This window comes from Periophthalmus magnuspinnatus, chromosome 4 (genome assembly GCF_009829125.3).
Source record: "Periophthalmus magnuspinnatus isolate fPerMag1 chromosome 4, fPerMag1.2.pri, whole genome shotgun sequence".
NCBI classification, from domain to species: Eukaryota; Metazoa; Chordata; class Actinopteri; order Gobiiformes; family Gobiidae; genus Periophthalmus; species Periophthalmus magnuspinnatus.
Genome location: NC_047129.1, coordinates 5,644,328 through 5,666,931, shown reverse-complemented (window position 1 = coordinate 5,666,931; position 22,604 = coordinate 5,644,328). Strand labels below are relative to the sequence as shown.

General features: G+C 38.8%; 2 protein-coding genes across 2 annotated transcripts; both read left to right on the top strand.

The window, feature by feature from the left end:
* Positions 1-3,267: 3,267 nt before the first annotated feature.
* Positions 3,268-8,242, top strand: LOC117370254 (chymotrypsin-like elastase family member 3B). The gene is made up of 8 exons (XM_033965647.2): positions 3,268-3,310; positions 3,376-3,464; positions 4,260-4,357; positions 4,454-4,582; positions 5,138-5,274; positions 6,392-6,534; positions 7,062-7,214; positions 8,123-8,242. The coding sequence occupies exons 1-8, from the start codon at positions 3,268-3,270 to the stop codon at positions 8,138-8,140; spliced, it is 810 nt and encodes a 269-aa protein (XP_033821538.2). The 3' UTR covers positions 8,141-8,242.
* Positions 8,243-13,902: 5,660 nt separating this feature from the next.
* slc34a2b (solute carrier family 34 member 2b) lies at positions 13,903-22,336 on the top strand. Its single transcript, XM_033965668.2, has 13 exons — positions 13,903-13,952; positions 14,268-14,312; positions 14,403-14,534; positions 14,605-14,733; positions 15,201-15,344; positions 15,518-15,629; positions 16,218-16,413; positions 17,071-17,166; positions 17,480-17,591; positions 18,386-18,553; positions 19,284-19,400; positions 19,470-19,594; positions 21,063-22,336. Exons 2-13 carry the CDS (start codon positions 14,270-14,272, stop codon positions 21,597-21,599), a joined length of 1,911 nt encoding a protein of 636 aa, XP_033821559.1. The 5' UTR covers positions 13,903-13,952; positions 14,268-14,269; the 3' UTR covers positions 21,600-22,336.
* Positions 22,337-22,604: the final 268 nt, after the last annotated feature.

Sequence of the window (22,604 nt, the reverse complement as noted above, 5' to 3'; positions counted from 1 at the left end):
TTATATATACTTGTGTTATTTTTATTTAACACACATGCAAAAAAGAAAGAAATCAGGTAGTGTGCAAATATATTTTCACAGCGCTATAACGGCCTCCCTCAGTCTCCTGAAACAGAATCATTTTGCAAATAGAATCTACGCAGAAATACACCTGGGGGCTACAACTATACAGAAGCAGTACTGGATAATAAGCTCATGGACCCTTAAGGGGCATGTACTTCACTTTTCTTTTCCATCTCAATCACCCATTCACCACAGACACAGTTTCAATTACTGCATTTCCTCGCCAAAGTATACAAGATTTACTAACAATAGTCTTAATACATTTTTCCTATTTTTAGACAAACCTTTACACCATACTGTATCCATTTATGCTTCTCATTAACGCGTGGTATTCCTCTTTGCAGACAGTGGAAAATGCCCATAGTGACAGTGCAGTAAAGTGTGATTTATGCTGCAAAGGTCTAATTGGCAGCGTTCCCCGTCTCTGTGCTGCACTGCTCTCGCTTTCTGACTTATTTGAGAAACCTTGGGAGATATACACTTGGCCTTAAACTTCAATAGCCCCTCTCCAATCATTTATCTTAGTCTGGGCCATGCGTTGAATATAGAACAGTGTGGCTTCTGTGGAAATATTGATTTACATACTTCAGCAGAACAATGTCTTGATGGAAGATACAGTCATGTGTTTTATAAGTGAAGTCCGTTATAAGTAGCCCATATAATTTTATACCTAACCGTCATTTTTCCAGCGGTTTTCCATAAAAACGGAATATCTTTGTCTATAAAATGTAGTGCGGAGCTATTTGATACTGTAATCGTGTCAAAACTGAGGGGGTTTATTAAAATACGTAGAAGATAGACGGATTTCATAAGTTGATTTTGCACAATTGTTGCGTCTAAAAAGTGCATTTGGGGGCACTTTGGCGGCCTCGCGTTTTTCCTCATGTGTTTCTAAGGAGTTGAACCGACAGCTTGTGTCAACAGCTCATCCATTAGGAATACCCAGGGACTTTGAGGATCTTTCCATAGAGGGATTCCAGGACAGTGTTAGTAAACAGGGTTTTTACAGACAGACATTTACACTCGCAGTTAGTCTTTTGTGTGAATGTTATTTTGTTAACACTGTTGCCGCAGAATTACAGCTGTTTATGTCTGATGTCTACACCAAAATGACAATAACACCACAAGTATTTATGCTGTTGTTGAATAGGATTTTAGCTTTTACCAATTACATTAAGTTAACACTAAGATTAGGTTCAACATTTGTGGCTTTTCTTTAACCTCCTGAGACCTGAGACATGCTTTATTAATTTCTCTTTGTTATTTGGGCTGATTGGATTTGATGGATGTAAAAACAAAGAATTATCTTTTTACATTATGTAGTTTCTGAGAAAAATTATGTCCACATATGAGGACATTCATTCTTAATTATTTTGATAAAACATGTCAATAATGATTTGCAAAAACTATTTTTAAGTGCCTGAACGCAGCAACATTTGTCCTGAATGTAAAAACAAAATGAGAAACAACAATTGTGCCTCTTGGAACAATGTGTCTCATGTGAAGAGCTGCTGACAGGAGCAGGAGACATGATCCTTTACAAAAAAATAAAATAAATAAAAAACATTCTAAACTCTTAAAAATATTCTAAATTGAACATATTTGCATTGTTACTGTTCTTGTTGCTGTTCTTCTTCTTCTAAAAAAATTGCATTGTGGCCTTGACAACCCAAAATGTCTTGTCCACATATGTGGACGCCGGGTCCTAAGAGGACCTATGAACCACTAATACACTTGCTCTTGTATAGCTTAACATTTTCTTTAAAGTCCTTATTTGTAATAAGATCCGGCCCAGTTGTAGTCTCACATATCACCACTAGATGCTGTCTACATTACTGCAGTCTGATAGTGTGCCAGCTCTGGCCAAACAGAAAAACACCAGAGAGCACAGGTGAGAAAGGCAGGGTGAATTAATAAAACTACAGATAATAGCATTGACCATTCATTCCTAGTTTTAAATACTACTGTAGTCATTTAGATTGGCACATTGACAATAACATGTGGTTGAAGCACATTTTACACATGTGCTTATATGGAAAATATACAATATAGCAGACAACTAATGTACACCTCTCAAATCACCTCCCAATTAAAGTATTTGCTGTTACTGGATACTATGACATAAAGCTTGAAGAGCAGATTTTTACTTTCTTTTCTCGTTGTTAAACTCAGACTGACAGGAGCAGACTGACCCTCCTCACAGAATTCACATGGTCATTCAGGCTCTCCAAACATGACCCACAGTCATTAAACAGATTTACGGAGGCTGCTGATTCTTTTACACAGTGTTTTATTTGTGAGAATTTATCGCTCTGCACCTACACAACAGTAAATGGGACGTCCCACCTGAGCCACTAAAAGTTACATCCACACTCAATACATCAGCGGCCATAACTTTTACAGCCCCAATCACAATTCTTCACACTTGTGTCATTGGCATGTTATGCACACAGCCTACACATGTCCTCTGTAAATCCCCCTAGAGCTGTTTAGTACCTATCCTAACACTTAACAAATCCTATTCCAGCTCAGATTATAGTGACGAGTTGCAGAAGTATCATAGTTCTCTCTCCTGGGTGATATTTGTTTCATTTAGAGGAAGGACTAGGGTGCGTGAGGCGTGAAGAATTAGGCCCAGACTGGAGCACAGACCTTGGCCCCACACTGAACATGTTATTAAAGCAGAGAAAGTTGTTACAGTGCTGTTTCTCTTGAAGCTAACCCAAAGCTCTCCACGTCTGCGGTCCAAGAGAGAATATATATAACCTCCCTCACACTTTCTCTGTCTGTACGCTCTGTTTTCATCCCAGTTTGCTGTTTCAGCTTTTCTCATTTCTGCCTCACTGAAGTGTAGACTTTTCAATGACATTTTTTGTGATATTGAAAGTTGTTTTCCTTTGTTGAACAGAATAATGATGATAAACATATATGCAGTTTATATAATGTCTGGAAATGGATGATTTTCTGCTTTCAGTGCTGCAGTATAGTTTAACTTGTAACAGAAGGTGTAAAAGATGGTACATTTTCTGCTCTCACCCCAGTTGACCTTGTTCTTGTTCTGATACATCTGCTGCACATAGGGTTCTTCCCAGCTCCAATCTGTTCAGGCTGATAACAGGGTTCACATTATCAGTGCTTTAGACTAGTACTGGCACAGGTCTGCTATAAGAGGCTGCAGAGGAGTAGAGCTCTCACTCTGGCACCATGCGTTGGACCCCTGCTCTCCTGCTGCTGTACGCAGCCTATGGTGAGTCCACAGCTCAGTGTAAATACACAAGAGTCCAATGAATACACTGCTGTGTTGTGTTTTAGTGTTTGGCTGTGGCACTCCTGCCATCAAACCCAACACCAACCGAGTGGTGAACGGAGAGGACGCCCTGCCCCACAGCTGGCCCTGGCAGGTACACGGGGCACTGGGGGGCGATAACATACGATATGTGTTTTAGAAAAGGGGATCTATGGATGTTAATATTCATTTACTGCAGGAATATTATTGTACATATAATTTCTGCTTTACTTAATTTATGCCATAAGAAGCAATAATTATAGATATATTTTAAACAATTGTGTCATTATAGAGGGAAGAGAGTTTAGACATTATTTTGTATGTAAAATGTCATGGTCAAGATTTATTTATAAAGCATGTTTTAAAATACCCAAATGCCCAAGTTGAAATGGAAAGAAAGCTACTTCTAATTGCAATATGCAGTTATGTCCTTTCTAACTATTTGAGTTATATTTTCATGGGACCCCACTGATCACAAAATAAAAAGCCTCCCTTTTACACAAGCATGTTCTGTAGAATTAGGGATTAACTGATGCAGCTTTTTCAGTTTCAATGCCGATTGTGATATAAGTATAAATATATAAAGTATGTAAATGAGACAAAACCAATCAAATGTTATGTAGCTGTTATTTTTCTACAGAACACTACAGAACTACAGAACAATATTGTATAAATAGAAATTAAAATATTATGAGCCAGGATATCAGCTGAACCGATACTTAGAGGCAGATATCCAATCCAGCAAAATTTTCAGTATCAGCAACAATAGTATCAGAATGCTGCCTCTCTAGTCTTGATACACTACCCAAATCCTCCATCTACTCATGTTTGGGCACTGTTCCCTCAGCCACCATTAGATGGTAGTAAACTCTAACACTGCAGACTGTCTCACCTGTCCTGTGGTTGTCAGATCTCGCTGCAGGTGAAGCACGGCTCGCGCTTTCATCATACCTGTGGGGGCACTTTGATCGCCCCTCGCTGGGTCCTCACCGCGGGACACTGCATCTGGTGAGAGGGAGAGCGAGAGAGAGAGATGTACAGGAAAAGTCTTTATTCTACCTTCAAAGGCCAGTATGGATGTGATGTGCCCTCTGTTGCATATAGGCCTGGAGATGTGTACCGAGTGGTCCTGGGGGAGCATGACATGAGTGTTCAGGAGGGCACAGAGCAGACCAGAGAAATCCTCCGCATTGTGGTTCATCCGGACTGGGACATCAACTTTGTGGCCAGAGGGTGAGAGGAAATAGGTGCAAAGTTTACCTGCTACAACACACAGATTAGCCTTAACATTATGACCACTGACCGGTGGAATATTATCAAATGTAAATGAGTTTATGTGTTAAAAGTGATATATTTAGCCAGCATAAGTACTTGAGTGAGTTTGATAATAGTAAAATTATGATAGAAACTGGAATTAAAAAGGCGATGTACTAAAAACAGTGTTGCTCTGCCTGATAAAATATTGTTTCTCATCAGTTAAATGTACAATATATATTTCTTTTTTTGTGGTGGAGCATTCATTTATACCTTGTCTCCATGGAGATGTTATTGCTTTGTCTGGAATATTCCGTAGTATAGCATTTATCTATGTCTATGCTTATCTATGTCCATGGAGAAGAAAGCCACTGCAGGTTTTCATATAACAAATAAATGCAAGTTTGTTTAATTTAATGGCAAAGGCAAATAATACATCACCAGAAAAGTAACATAGTGCACCTTTAATTAGACTGCTAACATTGTAAAAATCATAACGTTCAGTGTAACTTAATGCTCATATGTGCCTTACAGAAATGACCTGGCCCTGCTCAAACTGGACAAGAGCCCCATAATGACGGACAGCGTTAGCCCAGCCTGTCTCCCGGAGGAGGGCGAGATCATGGCCCATGGGACGCCCTGTTTTATCTCAGGCTGGGGCAACCTTTACAGTAACTACCACACTCCTGTTTGACTCACCCTCAGCCCCACATCACAGAGTTTATAAGAGACAACAACAACAACAACAGAGAAGACAGAGAGTGTAGCCATTATACCTGTCAATCACAGTCACTTTATCTGTCAAGCTGGACACAGTCTCTAGTATCTCCAGTGAAAACTACATAACAATATGGCAAGAGCAGGTAGTGTTTGTGCCACCAAGCATCAATATAACAAGCTGTTAAGATTTTTTGGCACAGTTTTGAGTCTCAAGGGGAAGCCCAATAGTAGCACCATATATTAGCTACAGTACGATGTCTTATGAATTGAGAAGAAGACTTATCTCTTAATTGGTGTAATTACTTTGACAGAGAGGGAACCAGAGCCAAGCAGTAATTATTTGACAACTCACAAACTGAGAACAAATGAGGACTTTTTGATTGGAAGGGCTTTCAAATACTGCAGTTGTGACTCGGACTGAAAATACAGAATTCAATGTTGGATCCAAATGCTTATCCTAGAAAACAACAGAAAAATGACAAACAAAATACAAAATCTAAAAAACGCTGTCAACTATTATATATGTGTCCTGGGATAAGACACTTACACACACTATGTAACTTCTCTGGTAGAGGGATGGCACATGTTCCACTGTAGTACAGCATTAAACGTTTCTATCTTGCATTTATTCAGTTATAAGGCTTTAAATTGTAAAAAAAAAAAAAAAAAAAAAAAAAAAAAAAAAAAAAAAACTTGGATCTGACTTGTAATTTGGCCTTGTGGCATCACCTGCTAAGTGACAGACTTGTTTAATACTGTAAGTAATAACATCTTCATGGCATGGAAGATGTGGGACCCTCCAGGAGAAAAGCTACATGGTGCAACTTTATCCCCCAGTACAGTCCCATGTGGTGTATAGAGGAGTATATAGAGGAGTATAGATCTGAAAAACATGGTAGTCGACCTTTAAAAAGAAGCTACTGGCGTATCTTTTTTCCGTCAGTAGAGATGAGGCTATTTCTGCCCCTGTCATTTTCCTCTCCTGATTCCTGCTTACCTCAGCTGTCTGTTCTCTCACTGGACATGTGTTAAAAGCACATGATTACCCGCGCTCTCCCTCTCCTCCAGCTCACGGGCCCATGCCTGACAGACTGCAGCAGGCTCTCCTCCCAGTGGTGGAGCACAGCATCTGCAGTCAGAGCGACTGGTGGGGCATCACCGTCAAGAGCACCATGGTGTGTGCCGGAGGAGACATCAAGTCGGCGTGTAATGTGAGTCAGGCTGTTCTCATTTGTCAGGGATGATTTTGCTCAAGTTGCAGTCAAAAGTAGCCAAAAAGTAGGCTCAAGTTGGAATGAATTGAATGTAACTTTTCAAACTCAAAAAATGTCAGAGAAGTCACTGTACATACATGGTCTATTTGTAATTTAGCAAGGTACAAGTCAACCGTACTAATCATTTTATCTGTGCTTTGAAACCAACGACATATCAATACAGATGTGTGTATGTGGAGAGATTATAGCCAGGTATACTATGTAAGATTTCTGGTGGAAGATCTGCCACCTTCTTGTTGCCATGGGGATGTTATTGCTTTGTATAAAATGCTCTCTATATATACTATGGCATTAAACTTATCCATCCCCATGGACACAAACAGGTGAGATCTGTGGAGAGAAAGAATGTACAAATGAAATTTACATCCAAATAAATGTCATATCCGAGAAGTCTAACAAAGGCAGAGAGAAAAGTTAAGTGCAATTGTCCAAACTACATGTAACGTACGTGTACTCATATGCAGGGAGATTCTGGAGGTCCTCTGAACTGTCTGGGAGACGATGGGAAATGGTACGTGCAGGGCGTGACCAGCTTTGTGTCATCAACAAACTGCAATGAAGTGAGGAAGCCGACAGTGTTCACAAGGACCTCAGCTTTCACCCAGTGGCTCAACGAGGTACGTACTGTAGATTGATGCTTAAGTATGCACAACAATACCTACATTGAAACTTACCTGCGTCTATCATAACCAATTTGGACACTTTTACAGTAATATTATGTTTATTCCCTGACTGCACTTAGATGTGAGATCAGAAACCCATCGGACTCATTTCTACTAAATAAGTAATGTGTGAATGCAGCTTATAAAATATGAAATGTTGATGTGAAAAGCTGTCCAAGTACATTACAAATAAGCATTGAAAACATGGAAAGCCTGAGTCATCAACAAGGATTACAGCATATGAAAATGTATGCCTTTTCCAACAACAAAACGTGGCACGCAGTCTTGTAAAACTTGGATTTAATGTCTAATAATTGACAAAATCCGGCAGTTTTCTGGCCACTGTGCAAAGCGTTCATAAAGATGTGTTAGTCTGAAAAAAAAAAAACTAAAAAGTAAACAAAAAGAGCCATGGCACAACTGCTGGATCTGATAACCTTAATAGATTTGTCGCTCTAATTTAGCATGCAGCGCTAAGTTTAGTATTTAGCATCTTAAAATCTTGGTTTAAAGGTCTTGTATTACACGAAATTGACTCTTGTGAGGTCTAAGCCATGTTGGAATGTTGTTCCCTCATTAAAAACACACCCGAACTTGTGTTTTGTTTCATTCACACATGTCTGAGTAATCCTTCCGTCTATATTTCCAAAGCTCAAAATGCTCTATTCCACCTTGTGATGTCATGAAGCAGTGGGTTTCAACTTAACAGCTGCCGTTTACCTTTTGTTCAGTTGAAATTGGCAATTCCAGGGGGTGAAATGATCTAAATGCACTTCCTGTATTACCACATGACCTCACAGGGTGTGGTAATTATATCACATCTATAAAGCATATAGATCATTAATGGGTTTTTTTCATTACAGGTTATGACCAATTCCTGAAGACTGAACTGGTTCTGGACCGACTGCAACTCTTTTGAAGTCATTTGCACTTTGAGAATGGAATGACTTTGCAAGATGTGTATAAAATCCTACATCAACCCATTTTACATTTATATATTTATAGTTTTATAGCATTGCTTGAAAAACATTGTAGCGATGGTCATATACAGCAGCCTCATCAGTAGTTTATAGCCGCACGTCGCTCTCTACTCCCAGTCCAATCTGCATTTGTCAGGTGTAAATGAGGCACAGCACTATCACTGTGTAAATGATGAGAGGGCTGGTATAACTAGAGCGCTGAAAGATGGCCCCCGTGACAGAGAGAACAGGACGTATCCACGCCAACCGCTCCATCCGTCAGCACCGAGGTCGCCCCTTAGAAACACCGGATCATACTCCGCCCCTCACCTCTAATAGGGCATCTGCAATAGCTTATGTCAGCGATAAACAACACCACAAAATGCAAGTACTGTATTGAAATTGTAGCTATTCCTAACAACGATATATTTAAAGTCAGATTAAACCTGGAGCCCCACCTGCAACCACATTTCAGATAGAGCTGGTAAAGTGAGCCATGTCAGGAGGACGGGGTGTGGAGGCTTAACAAACAGTGTGATTGGTCAAACAGGTATCCATGTTTCAAACTTACCTGGCTGTAATCAGGATAGTACAGTGTGATGTCACATAGCACTTGAAACTGCCCTGGCCACTGGAAGCATCACACTCCAGAAACATGCAAAATTACCGTGTCTAATCTCATTTTAAATATGACCAGTTGATCTGTTTTAAGCATTGTACAAACTGATACACATTGCTCATTTTCACTTTAGTTGTTGACCTTATTCTGCCCCACCCACTTTTGCTCTAACTGTGACTAAACTGCTCTTTCTCTGTGGTGGCACTTGTGGTTAAGGGGGAATCCTATTCGTTTAAATGGAGAATTTGGGAAAGTTTTTGCTGCTAAATTCTGATATAAAGTAGGTTCATTTATGTGTTCATGTGCACCAACAAATCTGCACCATCACTGCTCCAATTCTCTGATGACGGCGGCGCCCACAGCAACTTCCGGAATAACGTGAATAAAAGTTCAGGTTTAACACTGCCAATAAAGGTGCACTGTGTAACTTTTCCGGTGGAGTGTCTCCCACCTGCTATCTCCACAGAGACGTTATTGCTTTGTCTAAGGTGGAATAAAATGCATCTCCATGGAAACAAGCAGGTGGCACAAACCAGATTTGCGGAGAGGCGCTCTGAGTGCATGTTTTTCAAGACATTTTTTAGCAAAAATAAACACGCGTAATTGGAAAAAAAATAAGATAGATTTGTAGGAATAACATCACGTAAAAAAGTTATGTACGTTAATATTATGATAAATATTTTTTGTCTGCAGTGCAAAGTAGTTTAGATAATGTCAAAAATTATAACGTACAGGCCTAAAAAATGTACCTGTATTATAATAAACCTAAATACATATATAAATAATGCAGGGACAGTTTAAATATAAGTTTTAAGAGGGCCCAAACACAGTAAATACTAAACTCACTGTCGCTGTCTATGTCAATAACAAACTCCACCTCTCAAAGATATTAGTATTAAACATTTCATTTGTAAACACACAGCCGTGACTAAAACCAGTGCCTCATCATGGTTTACCCCCCTCTGCTGGTTCATCAGGGTAAAGATGTTTGCTCTTGACTATCACTGCAGCTCCGCTCAGTGGCCGCTCCGGGGTGGATCTACAAGGCTTCTGTTAAAGTCTGCACAACTCCCACCACACACACATTTACATAATATAACAACACTGCTGCTGCTCATCTCATCCACTAGAGGGCTATAGTGAGTCAATTATGATATTCCAAGGCCAGTTAAATGATTATCTGTTTACATTGGATTATTACTTGATGATAAACCAGGCTATACAGCAAGATAGTCATGAATAAATTATCTAATCTTTTTTTCCATTAGCTTTTCTTAAACTGTCTTTCCACTCATTGCTTTGTTCAGATGCTAAAGACCTGTTAAGTTGGTGATTGGGTCCCAGGACAAAGCAGCCCTGGGGTGATACCTCACACCACCTTTGAAATGTCACTGTCCAATGATGACATCACAGAAACTCAGAGCTGAGCGGCACAATAAAGTGTAGGACACATGTTTTACAGGGCAATGAGCAGGGATAAATATAGGTACTTTGTGAGGCTGTAAATATATCGACATGCTGACCCCATCTGTCCATAAAATAAATTGTTTTCAGAAAATTAGCAGTTTGAGTGTTAATGTAATCAAGACAAGCAATATTATACTTATACTGTTTTTCATTAGTGAGATTTTTATGCATAAATGATCTCATGTGTCTAATAATAATACATTTATGTTTATAGGTGCACAGATCATGTTAGAGGTTATAGTAGTTTGCTGGTTGCTCGTCATGTGAGCAGGTCAGATTTATACTCATCACTGAATGGTTTTGCAGAATGGAAGAACAATTGTGCTCATTTTTTTAGTCTGATTTTGAAGTTAATTACACCCCATCACATGAACCAGTGTGATATTTCATTTCAGTCTCAAATAGAAAACTCAGTGGTCTGAAGTGTTTTTGCACCTGCTGCTGAAAAAAGAAAAATCAATAAATGTCAAAACAGTAGATGGGATTTCAACCTCCGCAGATTTGTAGAACGATAAATTGTTTCTGTCTAATGGTGATTTTTTTCCCCCCCATAATTCCAGGCTGACAGGATTATCCATGCAGTTTTAGTTAAAAGAGACATTAGTTACACAGTGATAAGAGCGTATGCACTCGTGGGTCTGTGCTCATAACCTGATAATGGCCGGACGCCCCCTCACTGATCACTGATCCAGCTCAAAGCAGTTACAGCTGATCTTTATAGTTTTATGGATCAGTCTAACCACAGAACCCAGAGTGTGTCCACATGGGAGTAACCACAAGGTGATAATCTGACCCTCTGTGGACTGTGCCAGCAAGGCGGCGAGGTGGCAGGAACCCGTTGACCTGGCTGGTAATCATTCACTTATAAATTCATCAAACTAAACATTCACAAAGGTCACGTCAGGTGTGGGAATGCGAAGCAATACAACTGCACACACAAAGGAAGAAAATACTGTTATTGTGAGAAACAAAATGAATCTCTCATTTCTATAACTTAAATAATTCAATAAGTATAGAGGAATGTGTGTGGGTGGATGGACAATGCAACTCCAAAGGTCAAAGGTAACACTTCTGTGAATCCCCATCATAACCATACGCGGGTCTTCTGGTTCACTTTGAGTGCAGTGTGTGAGTAAATAAATTACTAGTATAGTTGAAGATCCTGAGTTTACAGACTTTAAACAGGTTTCTCATGCTCACGTCGTGTCTAGGGCCACTCTGTGTCAGGGGTCAGAAGCATATCAAACTATAATGTCTATATTAGGGCAGACAGTAGCAGCACAGCATTTAAATGTGATACAAACATCAGTGTGTTATCAGCTTCTATCACAAATCATCAGTCATAATTAATGGACTCCACCTGAAGTTTATGGTTAATATAGTATTACTGATACAAGAGGCCTACTGATAATTAAATAAACAGAGATCTGTAATTGTTAAGATAGCAGTGAGTGCATGTGTGTAATGATTACAACATATTTTCCTTGAATTGTAAATGTGGATTTTGGATGATTTGGATACATTATACATTTGTCTTGGAGATGGTGCCTCCAAGTCTCATGTGATGTGAGACATAACAGTGTTTCTCAAATGAATCACCTCATACAAAAGTAGATCACATTTACCTGTGAAAGTATTGATAATGTAAGAGAGAGATTTCACTGTGACAAAATACAGTACTCAACCCCACAAGTGTTCAAAATAATCAAAATAATGTCACTGAAATAAATTAGACAGAACATACAAACAGAAATGGAGTGCTTAATGCAGAGAAGAAGCATGCAATTTTAAAGGCTCAAATGGCACATTTAGTCCACAGGTCGGAGGTAGAATCATATGGCAAGTAAGTAACTACGCCTACACTGAACAATTACAACCTTAAATGGACAAGTCATTGCATAACATCCAAAATATGAATACAAAAAGACTGCTGTGACTGCACAAATAGTAAAACTGTTGTCTAAAACAGCTTTTTCATTTTTATGTGGCTGTTGTGCATGCTTTGTTTTGGTTTGTGAAGTTAGTGTCATCAGTTGGACGATTGCGGGTTAGTCAGTTGTTTTCAAAATCCCACACACTGTATTCAATTATAGCAGAAGAACTCACATGTGCATATTTTGTCATTGTTTATTACTGACTGCTGGCACCTCTGGGAGCTTTAATACTACAGATGCAAACCAAAAGAAACAAAATAAACACCATCTTTATACCACAACAAAACAAACTACCTGAATATTTACAAGCCATTTCAGCTCAGCTCCACAGCCCAGTTTGGCAGGTTACTCTATGTCAAAATGTGTCATTAAATGTAATGAAAATAATAATATTGCACAATAATCAAACCATCAGTGCTAATCAAACTGTAATAAGCTTTATCATTAAGTTAAGTAACAGCCTGTTTAATCTCCCTCCTAACTCGCTGAACCTTTTATATCCAAGTCTTAAATCTCATGAGATGAATTTATGGGACTTTGGGAGTAAGCAGGTACATTTACAGTTTAATCATTGACATATTTTCACACAGTTTACCTTAGATGTAATTACGGTCATATCTGCAGCAATAGGCAACGTATGCCTCCAGCTGTAAGTGTGCGTTATATCACCTTATCACAAACAAACAAGAGGAGAGCTCTGTCCAACTATCTACATATGTAAAGATGCACTGTGTAACTTTTCTGGTTAAGGGTCCACCTGCTTGTGTCCATGTAGATACCATCTCTTTAACCAATATGATAATGAACGATATGACCTTGAATTTATCCATCTCCATGGATACAGGTAGTGCCAGCAGGCCAAGTTACAGGTCAGATCTGTGGATAGGTGGGACTGAGCTAAGCAAGAATGTATGATTTTGCAATATAGCTTTTTAGTAAGTAGTAATTAAGAGAAGTTATTTTAAAGACTTTCTCAGTAAAACAACGTCCTTTCCAATACAGTCACCAGAGGGCGCTAGACTGAACTATAGTCTGCACCTGTGGGCCCTCGCTGTGCTAACTCTTCACACATACATGCTTTCGACACCTGTGTTAATGCATGCACTCAAAGCAGGTTTATTTTAACTTCTAAAGTAGGTCATGGTAGATATAGATAGCACTAACAGGAGCACTAAACTTATGAAGATGCCACACACACCATGGAATTAGATCATGGTGTAGGAATGTAAAGAAATGATGTATCAGTGCTGTTCAGAGACGAGCAGTTCTTCAACTTAACTGTACGTTCAATGTGTTCAAGTAGCCTAAGCATCGACAGACTTTTTTTTTTCTTTCCTCAATTCGGTGGGGTATATAATGCAACTTTTTTTAAATGTGGCCTTTTAAAAGACGCGACGTCGCTTTTATGTGTAAAACCAAGATCACCAACTAAACAAGGAGATGTTTCTCAAATGTAAATACCCCATGAACATTAGCTTTATCATTATAGTCCATTGATACTGGAGTGAGGAGCTGTTTCGCGCACAGCTTTACCTTCTCCTCTACTGAGTCACTTGCTCATGTGTGCGCGACCTTTGCAATAATAGCGGCGCGTGCGCTGCGCAGCGCGCGCTTAGACGTATAAAAGCAGCGCTGTGCCAGGATAGAGCAACAGGTAAGACAGGTGACCCTCCTCCTGCATCCTCACTTCACTTGTCTGCTCCACTCTCAACAGGTGCGTAAAGACCAGCGTTACTACTCAAGTGTGTTGTGTGCTCACACAAGAGACATGTATTTGTATGCAGGCTCTGTTTACCATATGTTACACAGAGATAACTGTTTAAATCAGTAATACCGTTTGTACGTTACAGTAAGTGCCTTCTATCTGCTTTTGTTTCACGGATAAAAGTCGGTGCTTCTAAATGCCGCAGTGCACACTGGACGTGCCTGTATTTTCATCTGGGTTTACTATGCAGGACCCGGATGTATTGTGTGTTTTTGTACTTGTACTTTTGTAACTGAAATTATGTTTTGTTTTTTTTTGTTTCAGTTATGGCTCCCAGACCTGAAGAGGGGACAGATCACTCTGGTCTTGGTATGTCCTTCCTCTTTTGATACTTAACTTTGCGCCTTTTACATTGCAGTCACTTTTACTGACTTTCTTTTTACATGATGATACTTGTAGAGAAATCCCCCTGCAGTAAAGATGTGGCTATACTCCCTGCCTATTCTACCGTGGATTTGATGAATGAGGAGAAAGACGGTTTCGACCCTTGGGACCTACCTGAACTGAAAGACACTGGGGTGAAGTGGTCAGGTGAGCGCCTCCACTTTCAGTCAGTCCTATAGAAGGATACTATGGGGCTTATACCAGTGTTTCTGTGCAGAGCTGGACACCCGAGGGAAGGTTATGAGAGTCCTGACTGGCATTCTGAAGCTGGTTCTGCTGCTTGGACTTCTCTACTTGTTCATTTGTTCCCTGGATGTGCTGAGTTCTGCTTTTCAACTGGTTGGAGGTAAGAACACTTATACCTTCAAGGCCACATAGTAAAAATGCTAAAACAATGGTTGATTTTGCACTGAATATAGAAGAATGCACATTTTGTACACATCCTATACAGCAATCATAAAGGCTAGATTTCCTACAGTAATTTTTGATTTTCATAGTAAGTAGTTGTAAAATAAAGCTCTCTCATTCTTTGTTCCATGTTACATTTTTACTTAGCTCATTGTATATTTATATTTGCCATAGATAAAGACAATAGACTGTACTTTTAAAATCTTGCTTCATGTTGCATTTAAGTCTGTAATAGTTAAAAATGCAATCTAATGTTATCGTCTTGAAATACGGCATAAAGAGCTAATTATATAGTGAATCTTTTGTTCCCTGTAATAGCAGTAAGTCAAGTCATTGTGGACAGGAATAGCCCTAGTGGTTGCTCCTTTGTATTTTTGGTATTAAACCTCTGTTGTGCTTATTCAGGTAAAGCTGCGGGTGACATCTTCCAGGAGAATGCAGTGCTGGCAAACCCTGTGGCCGGTCTGGTCATCGGAGTCTTAGTCACGGTCCTGGTCCAGAGCTCCAGCACGTCTTCATCCATCGTGGTCAGCATGGTCTCCTCCGGACGTGAGTCAAATCTGACTAAAAACTGTCGATACTGTCTATGTCATGTAGTTTATTTAGTATTACAACAGCAGAAAATACTACTTCCACCACGATTGTTACGATTTTAAATAGATTTGATACTAATCTTAAACCCAACCCACACATATGTAAAATGTCTTATTCGTTTGGTGCAGTGCTGGAGGTGAAGTCTGCAGTACCGATCATTATGGGTGCTAACATCGGGACATCAGTCACCAACACTATAGTGGCCATGATGCAGGCTGGAGACAGGAACGAGTTTAGAAGGTACAATCCCCTCTACTCTGTCACACATTAACGCCGTCTGTAAACCTGTAAAAACTTTCCTCTCTTTATCACAGCTCACACTTACACAGGCACGTATTGATTCAGTCTGATTTATGAAGGGATTAATTAAACGTGGCTAATTATTAATGAATAGTGAATAATAAAATGTTCTTCATAGTCACTATCTATTCTCTTACGTAACAAAATTGTAAAATCAACCTACGCCTTTGTTTTTGGATGTTGGCTTGTGCTAAATGTGGGTTCAATATAACGTGAATAAGCTTTTCTGCTATCATTTTTTCCAGTTTTCTGGCTCTTAGTATTGATTTCATGGATATAAATGATACAGACTTATTATAATTTCACACAAAAAAATTCAAATGGCTGTGGACATCTCGACTTATTATTAACGATGGCTGAGTCTCAATTCAAATGTGTTTAACTGCCCAACCCTACCACAGAATACACTTTTTTATTGTCCTTACTCCAGTATATGGCACCATGGTTCCCGATCTATACTCTTAAGTACTCCAGTAACCTGTCCAGGTGGTAATGTTATGGCTGATTGGGTTTGTTTATCATTTCCAGGGCGTTTGCTGGGGCCACGGTGCATGACTTCTTTAACTGGCTGTCAGTGCTGATCCTGTTGCCTCTGGAGGTGGCCACTGGAGTCCTGTACAAACTCACGGCCCTGATCATCGACTCGTTCCAAATCCAGAGCGGAGAGGATGCTCCCGACCTGCTCAACGTGATCACAGACCCCCTCACTGACTCCATTGTGCAGGTAGCTTATCTTATAGTACTTTTATGTACTCTGTGCTGTAATTTAAAAAGATATTTCTATAGTAAGGGTGTAAGGATTAATCATTTTTGCAATAAATGAGAAAAAACACTGAAGTAGAAGTGTGCATACAGTTACTATTGCTACTTAAGAAAATAATCTATTACTACATCTATAACATCTGCTACTACCACAATTTTTACTGTAAATGTAAAGTGATAACCTAATTTTTGTCCATGTAGTTCATCAAAAACTGTCCTATCCCAGTACAAATATATTATAAAAGCAGCTGTCTGCAGCTGTCTGCAGATAATTACAATCCGTTTTATCATCCGAGAATCAGAAATTGCGCTGTTGTTGCTAGTTTTTGTTAGTTTGACTGTGAAGGCAAACTTGTCTCTGAAACTTGCGAAAAGTTTTGTTTTTTGCATTTTTAAGGTTCCTTTATGACATCCTCAGCCGACATACTCCTTATTCTAGTCCCAAACCTGGATAAAAGGAGATCAGGGAGGGCATCCAGTTAAAAAACAACTCCAAATTTCACATGCACAGCAGATTGTAGAAGTGTAATTGTGGTTACCCTTGAATACAAAGGGAACATGACAGAATAAGACACCTCTGTAATAACACTGTATTTGTCCCCTGTGTTTTTTCCTACAGCTGGACAAGTCTGTAATTGCTGGTATTGCCACTGGTGACCCCGAAGCCAGAAACAAGAGTCTGGTCAAGCGCTGGTGCAAAACCTTCTCCAACTCTGTAAGCATGACCACAGCAACACAAATATTATTCTGTATACAGTCATTGTGCTACATTAGGAGAATAACACAGTGAATCCAAGGTTAGCTCACTTTTAATGACTACTATTGCCACTGCGCTAATGCTATTGTTGTCCATGTATTTTGCGTGCAGTGATTGTTTCATTAGATCATATTTGTCAAGGTTAAATCCTCTGTTGTTTCATAAAAGCACTAATGTAGCATGTAGCAATTTAAAGCTCATATCTAACGCAATTATTATTTACTGGCACATTGTGTTTTGTACTGAACTGTTTTTAACTATGTGTCCTCAGTCTACCAGTAATATGACAGTACAAAACTGCACCGCAGGCTCCTTTTGCTGGGTGGAAGGCAACCTGACCTGGACTGAGGTCAACATCACCAATACCATCAACTTGGAGAAATGTAAGTGCGTCTTTGAGAAAACCTCTCAAACAAAGCAAATAGTTTTACCCGATCTACCAAAGTAAAGGAAATACGAGGAAATGGTAGTCCTTAACAAGGCATGTCCTTATCCCGATGCTCTTTAGTCTAAACAAAGCCTACCTTTGAGTATGTGACTCAGCTAATACCGCTGTGTGACCCCGCCGCCTGGTCAATAGCACCATTCAGGATCTAAAGCAACAGGAAGAATGAAGCCAACCACTATTTGTGCAAAACATCTCAAAGTTTTTAATGGTGTTTGGAATTAGATGCTTATGTGTGCTGGTGACACATGCCCAACAATGAGTTAGCAGAATTTTGTCATTTGTTTTGCTGTCCATGAATGATGAGAAATCAGGCTGGCAATAAACAATTTAAAATAAAATATGTTTTGACTGGGGAAAGGTCCTCAAAATGTTGCATATAACAGGAACCTGAAACCTTTTAGTATAGAGACAATTCATCTACTGAGCAAAAAATCAATCCAGTGGTATTACCAAAAAAGTTTAAAGTGCAAAACATGATGAAGTAGGCTTAGGAAGTAGGACTTATATTGTTGTTGAAATATGCATTGACATTTAGCAGCAGAGTATCTGTTAGCTGCTTGATTAAACTTAAACAAGCATTTATGATGATAGATGATATTTATCTCATTTTAATCAAAAACTAATGCGGCTTAACACATTATCGACGTAATATGTTAATTATGTAGAATGTACAACAATTCCTACATCACTATTTTGTATCATTCAAAAGTTTGCTTGTCTTTCTTGCAGGTAACCACCTTTTTGCCAACGTGAACCTCCCAGACCTGGCCATCGGGTTGATCCTGATGGCTCTGTCTCTGCTGATCCTCTGCACCTGTCTCATCTTCATTGTGAAACTTCTCAACTCAATGCTCAAAGGACAAGTGGCTGTGGTCATCAAGAAGATCCTCAACACAGGTACACACAACTCATGTCAAGACAAATATCTGCATTTTAGTGAGGCAGCTCCAAGTTCAGTGAAACACCTTAGTTCAATTTCTGGGTAAGTAAATGTGTCACAGCTTATTTGAGGTATACAATTTTGTACTTAGTCTTGCATTTGGTGATTTTCAGAATACACTTCTACACATACTGCTTTTCCTTCTATAATTAGTGAACAATTAATGCAACGTTACAACAAAAATAAAGTTGCTCTATTCCTCTGTGAATAATTACATTTTCAAGGTGTTCTCCCATAATAGTTCATACTATTCATCCTCTCATCTTCCCACCTCTGGTACTTTATTAAAATGGAGGTACTGTATTGATAATCCTGCTTGATAGTCAGCCTCTCCTTGCCTGGTGGTGGCGCTGATGAGCAGTGCAGGTATAGAATGTCTGGGTCTCCTCTGTCATCTCAGGTCTAGTCCAGTGTCCTGAGAGAGAGGGAAAGCAGGGACAAACAAGCTATAACCCTGGAGAGTAGAGGAATACCAGGAAAAAGATTTATAATATACTTAATGGGTTGTTGCCATGGCGATGACCAAATGGAACAAAGAATTATATCTTTTGAAAGGTGAAAAAATGTGAAAACCATGACTGAATTGTTCATAAAAAGTCTAAATATTCATCTCATTGCTACTGTTTATAACACACTAACACACTATTCATTTAATGTAAGCCTAATCTGAGGTGTTTGTGTGCGCAGACTTCCCGTTCCCGTTCTCCTGGGTCACTGGATACATTGCGATCCTTGTGGGAGCGGGGATGACCTTCATAGTCCAGAGCAGCTCCGTCTTCACCTCAGCCATCACGCCTCTCGTGGGTAAGGTGCTGCTAAATCACTCCAAGGTTTTTCTCGACTTTCTCAAGACTAATAATGATTCTTTTCAAGGTATTGGAGTGATCAGTTTGGAGAGAGCGTATCCACTAACTCTCGGGTCTAATATCGGCACCACGACTACAGCTATCCTCGCGGCCATGGCTAGTCCTGGAGAAACACTGGCAGAATCTTTACAGGTAAAGACTGTGTATGTTTACGGAAATATTCAGGGATTCAGATAAGCACACTTCCCATGCATTGTTTATGTTATGTTACTTCATTAAATTATTATTATATGTATTATTCAAAAATATTTCTTGGGTAAAATGCAATGCAAGTTTATCTATTATTTATTTAATATTTATTTATTTTATGTTAATTCATTATATTATTTAAATGTATTATTCAAAAATATTTATTGGGTAAAAGGCAATGCAAGTTTATTGATTTATTAATTTATTTTATGTTACTTCATTATATTATTATTTAAATGTATTATTCAAAAATATTTCTTGGGTAAAAGGCAAGTTTATTTATTATTTATTTATTTATTTGTTTATTTATTTATTTATCTTTATCTTTATGTATTATTTATTACAATTCGTACACAGTGCTTTACGGAATAAGAAAGAAATTAAAACCGCAATAAAAACAGATAAAAACATAAATAATCATCATAAAATGTACATCAAAAGAGAAAAGTGCAGAACAAACATTGTCAAAGTAGAGGCCTGTCTCACATCTTCACTATTTACCCAATAGTGCTACTAATACTGTAATTACTACTACCAACAGACATTATAATTCCATTTCTCTACCAATACCCAAATCACCAAACATGCCATGTCAAAAAGGCACAGAAAAGTTGTAGTTTTTCTTACTTAAAGTAATTACACAAAGTATTGAGTTATATTTCATGTTTAAGAATATTAAAGTCCACTAATGTATTTCTGCTACTGCCCTGAATATTGGCATACACATCACTTCTAAGGGATGATAAAGGTTTTTATGATAGACCCACAAAGTTACATGAGTAGCGATAGTGTAGTTTATAATTTGACTTTATGGGACTTATCAAATCAGAATGGCTCTTCTGGGTGACCAAGTCTTGCAACCGAACAACAAACAACATTTAGCCGTAAAAGGGGTTGTAAAAATAAATACAGCTTCAGCAACATATCTGAGCTGCAAAAAACAGACTGCTTTTAAATAATTAATATTTTTAGTGCCATCCTCTCCATGCATTTCACTCACAGGGCTCATCTGTGTCTGGGGAAAAGCTGACCGATATTTTTCTGTCATTGGAAACAGAAAATAAGGGTTATGTTGCTAAAAGGTGGACAAAATTGATGTCTGCATTAAAATTTTAAAGGCTCACTGTTTTATGTTATTAATGGTAGGTCAGCTGTAGCGTCACATGTCAAAAAGCACAGTAAATTCAAACCATGACACATTTTATACACCAGACAAAATTTCATTATCACTCAAGGGTTATTTGACATTTGGTGTATATGTAAACACCTGGACTACTTTATAATAACTATGACTTAACTAGCTGTATGAAAAGCGTGAAGAAAACAAAGAAATATTGTAAGTTTATAGTCATATTCAGTGCCTTGTATTTCTAATGTTAGATAATCCTGCTAAAAATGTCCTTTTTTCCAGATCGCCCTGTGCCACTTCTTCTTCAACATCATGGGCATCTTATTGTGGTACCCCTTCCCGTTCCAGAGGATCCCCATCCGCCTGGCTCGCGGTCTGGGCAACAAGACGGCCAAGTACCGCTGGTTCGCCGCACTCTACCTCATCCTTTGCTTCGTGGTGCTGCCCATAACTGTATTTGGACTGTCTCTGGCTGGATGGCAGGTGTTAGTGGGCATTGGCGTTCCTATTATCGCCATTATACTCTTTGCTATCATTGTGAACGTGATGCAGAAGAGGTGGCCGCACGTCCTGCCCAAATTCCTGCGCACTTGGAACTTCCTGCCCAGGCCGCTGCACTCCCTGGCGCCCTGGGACCATGTGGTGACCGTGTCATTGGGCTTTTGTGGAAAGCACTGCTGCTGCTGCTGTAAATGTTGTAGATGCTGCAACAAAGAAGAAGACGATGAGAAAGTGAAGGGAGATGTCAAGAGTTTGCAAATGTACGACAATCCAGCTATGACCAAAGACGAGGAAGTAACCAAATCCACTCATCTGTAAATATTGTATACAAATGTTAATTCACTCAAGTAGTGATTCAAGACTCTCTGAAAGTGCAATCTTTGTGGACGAAAATGAGCATTACTGATCAAGGACACACCCGTCTGTATAGAGTTGACAGTATATTACTATATAGTCTCTTTACTCAGAGAACCACCATTAAAATGCAGTCAGCATGTTTAAAACAGGACTAACCCAGAGCCAAACTTTGGTTTGGTTTATACATAACCAGATTTAAGATGAAACAAGGACAAGGCCAGAAACAAAAAAACAAGGTCTTAAAACTGGACTAAACTGTATATAAACTCTGGAGTGTTATTCAAACTGTGGTACATGTACCACAGGTGGCAGTAGTAATGTCTAGTTTAGCCCTGGAATAGTCCTATTTTAGACCTGGTTTAGATCTGGTGGTACTCAGAAGAACAAAAATTTTCTAGATGGTAAAAAGTTTGAGAACCACTAGATTTATTATAAAATCGCACATGCAGTAGTAAGACACTCCTAAATACTGGACACCTCCTGTGGTCAGTAAATGTCCCGCTGTAGGACAATATAAAGTCTAGGACCATCTCACAGCACTGGACAAAGTGGACACTGAGTTGTCCATAGATATCTGTTTATAATGTTTAACTTGGGTATATGGTTTTACAATGGGGCGCAACCAAAGATATTTTTATACTTTATATGAAATGTGTGATAGACCTTATGAAAATTAAATGTAGCATTTAAGGTTTTCAGTATTTAAGATGATATCTTATTTGTAAATAATTAAAAAAATGCTATTTTTAAAACTTGTTCACTTTTTGATTGTTAAAGTACAATGAATGCAGATGGTAAAACAAATACATTTTAGAACTTGTGTATCTGCTATTGCCATGGCATTTTTTTTTTATATAAGACCATGTAAGATGAATAGTTTTTCAAGAAAAGTTTAACTTATGTCAGTTTATTATGATGTTTTCTATAACATTTAGACACATTTTCCAAATAAGATTTAGATGAACA